The 9,003-nt window shown below is 35.9% G+C and overlaps 2 protein-coding genes across 3 annotated transcripts; one reads left to right on the top strand and one right to left on the bottom strand.

Moving 5' to 3' along the window:
• The first annotated feature begins 1,136 nt into the window (after positions 1–1,136).
• LOC113317739 (putative disease resistance protein RGA1) lies at positions 1,137–5,314 on the top strand. Of its 2 annotated transcripts, none has more exons than XM_026565879.1 (4): positions 1,137–4,264; positions 4,394–4,468; positions 4,602–4,667; positions 4,788–5,314. In XM_026565879.1, exon 1 carries the CDS (start codon positions 1,157–1,159, stop codon positions 3,815–3,817), a length of 2,661 nt encoding a protein of 886 aa, XP_026421664.1. In that variant the 5' UTR covers positions 1,137–1,156; the 3' UTR covers positions 3,818–4,264; positions 4,394–4,468; positions 4,602–4,667; positions 4,788–5,314. The 2 variants fall into 2 exon arrangements, with proteins under 2 accessions (XP_026421664.1, XP_026421663.1); XM_026565878.1 differs by having other exon boundaries at positions 4,590–4,667.
• Positions 5,315–6,003: 689 nt separating this feature from the next.
• On the bottom strand, positions 6,004–6,630 carry LOC113316427. Its single transcript, XM_026564608.1, has one exon. It carries the CDS (start codon positions 6,628–6,630, stop codon positions 6,004–6,006), a length of 627 nt encoding a protein of 208 aa, XP_026420393.1.
• Positions 6,631–9,003: the final 2,373 nt, after the last annotated feature.

The raw sequence follows: 9,003 nt of genomic DNA, 5'->3' as shown, positions 1-9,003 counted from the left end.
AATGATTGTATTTAAAAAGATATTAGCACTTCAAACAAAACAATGCTAACCACTGCTAATTTTCTAAGGAATTGTAACTAAAAAACTTTGCATTTACCTTATCAACAGCGGGCTACTTTGCTGTTTGGTAGTAAATGAACTAATGTTTGGGTATAAGTGCGTTTGTTTTGGACTGATCACAACGGTAAAACTACTACCAAATGCACATGGGTGTGTGACCCAGAAAGTGATCCTTCTCCTAATCAGAAAATTTTATAAATAAAATAGATGTACTCCTGATTAAAAATCATAAACTCACTTGAGTGACCTCTACATCTGTAATTAGACCTTGTTGCACAAATAACCACTACTTGTCTTCTTGTTCTCTTGTTTAATTAGGGTTTAGTTAGCCTTAAAGTTAAACAACTAGACAGTTATTTTGTTTAAATGCGTATTAATTGTTCATTTTCCATCTTCTATAAGTGGATACTTCGTATAGCTCTAATACTTCTATAAGTGGATACTTTCGTATACACTCTGCTTGCTCATTTGCTTTTCTCTGTTTAATTGAATTTGCCCAACCATCAATTTCATTGTTTTATTTTTTCTAATAATCATTCTTCATTATTACTATGGCGATCCAAGAATTACTTGTTATCGGTTCAACTGGTTTGTTGAAAAATTTAGGTTCTGTTGTTGCTCAACAGATTGGTATGGCTTGGGGTGTCAAAAAAGAGCTGAAAAAACTTAAAGATACTCTGGAGTTGATTGAGGCCATAACATATGATGCGGAGAAAAATCAATCAAATGAAAAGGCTGTCACACTCTGGCTAAAGAGGCTCAAGGATGTCGTATATGATGCTGATGATGTTCTGGATGAGTTTGCTTATGAAGCCATACGTCGATTTGAAATGGGTGGCAACCGTAGGAAGGTACGAGAGTTTTTTTCATCCTTCAATTCCCTTGCTTTTCGTTTGAAGATGGCTCATAGAATCAAAGGTATTATTGGAAGCCTAAATGAAATTTCTAGTAACATGGCAAAGTTTCAGTTTCAAAACACTACCTCAGATAGTAGCCTCAAGATCACAACACTGTGCAACAAAACCTACAAATTTCATCCTTTGAAAACCAATCAAATGTTGTAGGAAGAAGCAATGAACTAGCAGCTATAATAAAGATGTTAACTAGAGTACCCCAGACATCATCATCAGCCTCATCTCTCATAAATTCTAGCCAACAAGAAAAGATTTCTGTCCTATCCATAGTGGGTATGGGAGGTATCGGTAAGAGTACACTAGCTCAAATGGTCTTTAACGATGACTCAATAAGGAGTTCCTTCGATAGAAGAATTTGGGTCTGTGTGTCTGATGATTTTAACATCAAGAAGATCTCAATAAACATAATTGAGTCAGTTACTAACAAGAAGTGTGATGATGTATCAAATGTCACTGTCTTGGTTAATGAACTTCAAGATCTGTTGAGAGACAAAAAATATTTCCTGGTACTTGACGATGTATGGAATGAGGATGCAGAGGCCTGGGATACCCTTAGAGGTTTACTAGGCGTGGGTGCTCAGGGGAGTCAAGTCTTGGTCACTACACGTAGCAAAAAAGTTGCATTCATTGTCAGTAGTATTACCCCACCATACATCTTAGAAAACTTACCTGATAATGTTTGTTGGTCTATCATTAAGATCAAAGCATATTCTTCTGGTGGAGCCTTAGAGACTCCAAAAATGACTGATATAGGAAAGGAAACAGCAAAAAACTGTGGTGGTTTACCACTTGCTGCAAATGTTCTCGGAAATCTTATGCGCTTGCATAGAACTGAGAATGATTGGTTGTTAATTCGTGACCATGATAGTTTGAGTATTAGAAATGCGAAAACAAAAATCATATCAATACTAAAATTAAGCTATGATAAATTACCCTCGCATTTGAAACATTGTTTTTCCTATTGCTCTTTATTCCCAAAGGATATGACAATTGATAGGAAAACTTTGATTCAATTGTGGATGGCTGAAGGGTTCCTTCATCCATCTCATGGTGGAAGTCAAATATCACTAGAAGATGTTGGTAATGATTATTTTCATAGTTTACTGGCTAATTCGTTTTTTCAAGATGTGAGAAAGGATGACCTAGGAGACATTGATACCTGCAAGATGCATGATTTAGTACACGATCTTGCTCAGAGTGTCAATGGTGTTCATGATATCAAGATTGTGAATTCCAATGCAATGGAATCTATTTTTAAAGCTCGTCGTTTGCAATTAGTGCTAGACAAACAAACATCCAAAGCATTTTCAGAAGTCCTGGAAAAAGCAAAAAGACTGAGGTCTGTTTTTTCCCTTGGCAATGATCATCTAGCAGAACGTTTACTTTGTAACAAGAAACTGCGGGTAGTTTATTTGCAGCGTCGGTATAATCTAGGCATTCAGTCTCCTATATGTAAGCTTAAACATTTGAGGTACCTTGACCTATCTGATTGTGCTTTTGATGGACATGATGTATCCATCCATCAACTTTACAATCTGCAAACATTGGTCCTCAGTGGGTGTACAAAAGTAGAAACGATTCTCAAAGGAATTGGGTCTTTGAAAATCTTAAGGCACATCAATCTCAGGAATTCAGATGTTAAAGTACTACCTGATTCTGTCGTTAAGCTTACCAATCTGCAGACATTACATCTAAGTTCTTGCCGTCATTTATCCTCCCTACCTCTAAATATAGGGTCTTTGAATGATCTAAGAGAGTTGGAATTTCTATCTTGTGCAACGTTGAAAGCATTACCTGAAGAACTTGGAGCATTGACACGATTAAGGTGCCTGGATTTGTCACATACTGAGATTAATGTAATGCCCGAGTCATGCATTAGCAGCCTTTGCAGTTTGGAGATGATGGTATTCGGAGACTGTAAGCTTCCAAAAGAAATAAATTGGCCAAAATTGAGAATTCTTAAACATAATGGATGGAGAATAGATGAAATGCCCAGAGGTATAGAAACTCTAACTTGTCTTGAAACATTAGAATCCTATACAGTGAGGAACAACGAAACCATCTCTTGCAGTGGTGGTGGTGATGGGATTGAAGATTTAGCCAACCTAAATTCTCTAGAAGTGTTAAAGATTCTCAATCTGCGGTTTGTGAGGGGTGGTATTGACGCAGGGAGAGCGAAGTTAAAGGATAAGATAAACCTTTGGAGTTTGTTTCTAGATTGGTGTTGCGGTGACAATGATGGCAATGAAATGGCATTTGATGAGGTGTTGGAGGGTCTCAAACCTCACCCTAATTTGAGAAGATTGAATATACAAAAATTCTCGGGTTTGAACCTTCCGGAATGGATGGGTTCATCCAATTGCCTTCCAAATTTAGTTGATTTAAGCCTTTCAGAATGCAATAGATGTGAGAAGATACCATCACTGGGCATGCTCCCATGTCTTAAGTTTCTTAGTATTGATTTGATGAGGTCAGTGGAGCGTTTGGGTGACGAGTTCCATTACCAGCAAGAAGAAGAAAGAATCAGCACCAACGGTAACAGTAATAGTGGTAGCACTGAAAATCTCACTGCAATATCATCATTTCCTTCTTTAATTCGTTTGAGTATCAGAGAAATGCACAATCTAATAGAATGGGTTTCTCCTCTTCCAATTGACAAATCATTTCCTTTCCTTGTGACGCTTGAAATCCAGAAATGTCCAAAGCTGAGAAGCACACCAAACTCATATACTTTTCTTAAGGTATTGAATTTAATCGACACCAACAGCAAGGCAGTAACCTCAATCTTGGCTACCAGAGGACTTGTGCTAAGTTCAGAGGTTTTCTTGGAGTTGATGATCTAAACAACTTGTTGTTTTTGATTGGAAATGATGATATAAACAACTACAACAACAAGGATGAAGACGATGATGATTTCGAAGAAATACTGTCTTTTTCATGTCCTATGATCAACTCCAACTCCAACAATCGCAGCAATTCTCTCAGATCATTGCATTTGAGTACTTGTCCTGTTTTAACAGTACTCCCTGATTTGCGATCATTCACTTCTCTCAGGCAATTAACCATATGGAAGTGTGACAAATTGAAGCAGTCTATACCCTACGACCTCAAGAATGCTCTTACCTTTCTTGAAGAGTTGAAAGTTGATTATATTCAAAGAGAAGACGAGCAACTGGAAGATCCAACTGGTAAAGATAAACTAATTAATTTGATGTTTGATCAGAAGAAGTAAATTTCTTTGCTGCAATTCATCTCTTCCAACACCATCTAATTCCATTCACTACCTACAGGTCCATTCTCTCTCTATGTTTGTTCCTCTACTTTGTTTCATTGTCTTAATTTTGTTATAAATGGCCTTTTCAAGTTGAGGTCATTGCGCGCTTGGAAACTTATCTTAATATATTACATTGTAATTGCAGAATTCTTGAGGATTGAATGAAGTTCGGCGGAACCCATCGTTGGTGGTTGGTACACCAGGAGATGTAGAAGACATGGTATGCACGTTGTCATTGGATCCTCTTTAACTCCTTCATTGATACAATTTTACGTTAACCATGCACTTGTCTTTTAGATTGCTGGTTGATCTTATTCTTATATATATTTTCTTGGTCCAAGCTGTTATTGTAGGTACTAGGTACTTCTAACTTAGAGAGTTGTGAATCAACGGCAATGCCCAACGGCTACGATTGAGAGGTAACTAGTTTAGACAAACAACAATTAATATGTTTCATCAAGTCCCAGCCTTCAATGTTTGGTAGCATTTACAATCAAATCATTTGTTTTTCTTACTTCCATCAAATTTTTTTTGTGCAGACATGTTGATTGTTGGCAATGATGAGTCAGTGCCAACCCACGCACTCATGAAAGTTGCTATTTGGTTGGAGCTAAGCACATCAATATTGTCAATGGAGCGGCTATAAAATGTACTTGGTAAAGGTGTATGAATGAAGAACAGAACCAGGAAGACCTGGAGAGTTACCAAAGCAGAATCTCATCATCTGTTTAATCATTTCAGAACAGTTGAGGACATTCTGAGTTCTTGTCTCATCGGTCCTTTAATCAATGACATCTGAGTGACCCAGTAATCGTTTTTTGATTACATTCTAGCGTTTGCTTCGACTTCTTTTGCCTTCTGCAAATGGATTGGTGGTGGTTGTGGTGCCAACCTAGTTGGGATGGCACCATAGTGATGCTCTAGAGGCTGAAGTCTTTTTTTTGTTTGTCTGTGTCCTGTTTTATTTTAAATTGAGACTGTATTTACAGACCAACAAGAAGAGCGCAAACTTCTTACCTGTAGGAACTATGATGTGCAGACATTTCCATAAATTAGAAATTTTCATTTGCGGTAGCCTGAGCGAAAATAACATAATATTGTTGCACGCTGCACATTTGTTGAACTAAAGAAATATTCTTCTCCTTTGTTACATCTGATATGCCGTTAATTAAAATTTTCTGACTGAATTCTACCCTCAGTTCCATGGCACCCTTGGTTTTATACCTGAGTCAAACACACTAAAGAGGTAAAACCAGCAAAGCAAAGCATCAAGACTAGCAGCAGCCAGCGACCATCAAGACTAGAACCCCCTCCCCAGTCTCTACCAGCAGCCACAAAAACTCCGTCAGCTGAAGCAGTTGACTCAACGAGTCAGCTTAACTTCAACTAGGCTGAACACCCGTGTTTGACCCGTTTGAATCGAATTGGATCTGAATTTCTTGATAATTCAGAAATTTTCTAATACTGATCAAATTTCTTGAAATTTCTTTGAATTACATGAATCGAAATCTTTAAATTGAAAGAAATTTGAATGAAAATCCAAAAATTTGAAGAAAATCTGAATTTCAATAAGCTTGAAAATTTTGTGACTTCAAGAATGTGTTTATGAATGAAGACCATAAAGATTTCTCAAGAAAATTTCTTATATTTATAAATATCACAAGCTACTACATATCTGAACAAAACTATGAAATTTTCATTATAAATCATCAAAATATTACACCTCAAATAAAAAAATATTGTCAGGATCATGATCTACTCAAGAATAGGAGGACTAATACTACAACTCATGAACCCATTTCTCTTATTCCCCAACAAAGAAGAAAAAGACCCAACACTCTTATTCGAACCTTTCTTCGATATCATCTTCGAACTATTATTCGTCGCAAATGATTTACTATTATCCAATCCACACGCATAACTCTTGCATGATTTCATCATCATCTGCTTCTTCTTATACGGGTTCTCTCTTTTCGCAAGATCTTCCAACGTCTGCACGTTAGACAACGAAGTAAAAGACTGCGACTTCCCTTGAAAATGCTTAGACAAGCCTCTCTTCACAGGTAGTTCATTCATGAGCTCTGACAATTCATATAACGGTCCTCTGGTTAACCGCGGCGACGTCGCCGCCGCTTCGAAAGACGAAGACGCGTCGTCTTGTAAATCTTCTGCGTCAGAATTTGAACCAAGTGAACCGCTTGATGATGAATGATTTTCTTCAAAAGATGATGCTGAAGACATAGCTTCATCAATACCACCGAGTTCATCTTCGCTGCTACTGTCAACCACACCCCACCGTTCGGCCACCATTGGAAACACGGTTTGCCTAGCTGATAAGAGATTAATGAAATTGCTTTGATTCTTTACCATCATTTCACCCATATTTGACATATGATTCAAGATAGAAGATTGAAGTTTTTTGAATTTGCTTTTCTTGTTGTTGTGTTTTGTTTTTGCTGTTGCTCCAACTAATGTTGCTTCAAAAATACTTGGGATAAGATTTTGTATATATAGTATATGGCTGGATGATATTAAAGTCTTTTTTGTTTAATTAAATAAATAAGAAGAAGATAAAGGCATACTAATGGTGGAGAACAAAAGCATTAAAAACCACAACAAATAGGATTAGTTTATGGTTTAAGAGTACTTGTGTGGTTTATCTATAAGATGTGATGAGATTCGGCATTATCGTCTTCATTTTGAATGAGTTGTTGTTTTCGTATGTGGGAGTGGGAGAGGATAAGGTTTTGAAGGAAAGGCATCCACATCCATCCAAGTCATATCGCTTGGTTGGTTTGGTCACACATGCAAAACTCTTTTTTTCCCCATTCTTCTTTCATTCAAAAGAGGTGGAATGAAGGAGGAAGGAATGGTTTTTTTTTTTTTTTTTTTTTTTTTATAAAAGGAGGAAGGAATGGTCGGTCAATGTAGGGTTGTCATTTTATTTTTTTGAATATTTTGTAGAGTTGTTTATGAGAAGCTTATTTTGTCAAGAACTAGTTTTATCTTGAACGTGTTCAATGTTATGAGAACAAAACAAAATAAATGAAAGAAGCTGGAATTTGTAAGAGAGATTTTTCATATGAAAATTTGCAGCCACAAATTGGCTCAATGAGAAAAGGTTAAATTATATTAATCAAGAAATATAATACAAAAGATTTACTAGCTCATTTTTATCAAAAATATTAGAAACAACACAAGATTTCAAAGAAATTTGTTGAAGCGGGGGTGATATGTGCCGAAGATGCTTTAGACGCGTTTTAGAAGCGCTTTTTTAGCAATGTAATCCTCCATATAGTTATATTTCCTGTTTATATAATTCACTTGAGCTTGTGGGAGTTTTTCCAGAATAGAGAATGTAGCATGTATGGTATTTTCTACACTCCAAGAAGAATTTTTGCAAGTCTTGTTTATTGTATCCGCCAAGATTTTGCAATCTATTACTATTGAGACACTAGATAATATGTTTTCACTTGGCCATGTAGAAGCTTTTAGCAAAGCTTTTGACTCTGCATGAAAAGCTGAGGAAGCCCACTCCACTGCTGAAATATGCATGAGAGTGTCGTTGTCTACAGAGTAAAGTATAAAAGCATATCCCGTGGTGGAATTTTCTTCTTTAAAAGCTGATCAATAAATATTATCCAATACGTAGCACTACGGGAAAAATCATCATTGACGACACAAGATAAGAGTTGCAGTACCCCTACGACAACTCCATTTCATGCATTGTGGAACGGGGGTATTGTAGAAAGTCCAAGTTTTTCTATAATGGTTGACAAGTGTTGTAAAGGGTGATGTGATTCATGGTTCGACAATAGTTTGTCAATGTTGTGATTCTCTTTCGATTTTTTTTGATAACCTAACACAACTCTTGCTTGTATTGTAGAACAATCGTGGACAACATAAGTAGCATATCGTAGAAACATATGCAACAACAATTACCAGTATTATGAATAATATTTGCACAACACTTGTATGAATTTCCGAACTATCTTGGACAACACAAACTTATGTTGTAAAGTAACTGTTTCACAATATCTAGTTTATGTAGTTGAAAACCTTTTCACGATGTCAATTAGTATTGTGAATACTCCTCTCACTACTCTTCCTTGAGTTGTAAAACTATTCTGAACAACACCTGCTGATGTTGCAAGATTTCATTTTACAATGATTGTGGTATGAAGTAGAAATTGTTAACACAACACTTACTAGTATTGTGAATATTACAGTCAGTACACTTGTTAGCATTGTAGAACATTTGTTTTTACAATTATTGTCATGGGTAGCAGAAATTGTTAACACAACACTTATTAGTATTGTGAATATTACAGTCAGTACACTTGTTAGCATTGTAGAAGTACATTGATACAACTATACTATGTGTAGTAGGACTATCTTGGACAACACATAGTTATGATTGTAAATAAACTATTTTACAATACTTGTGAATAAGATCAAACCCATATTTCAGAATATATATTTCACTTTTGTCACTACTATTTGTGAAATGTAAAGAAACAACTAGATTAAACTGAAATGTAAATAAACAATTGGATTAAACTGAAAGATTCATTCAAATTAAACCAAACCCAGAGTTAAAGCATTCACATACCAATGTGATATACATAAAACATACAAAAAAGTGGCAGTGATATGTTTGTTACCAAAAGTTAAGTCTCCAAAAAGATCACAGAAGATTAAGAAGTCTATTGGTAGATTATTCTATCTTTGAGCCATGTGATAAAATTTGAAACA

This window comes from Papaver somniferum, chromosome 10 (assembly GCF_003573695.1).
Source record: "Papaver somniferum cultivar HN1 chromosome 10, ASM357369v1, whole genome shotgun sequence".
Classification (NCBI taxonomy): Eukaryota; Viridiplantae; Streptophyta; class Magnoliopsida; order Ranunculales; family Papaveraceae; genus Papaver; species Papaver somniferum.
Note: the sequence above shows the minus strand (reverse complement) of the source record. Positions and strands in the feature narration are given on the sequence as shown.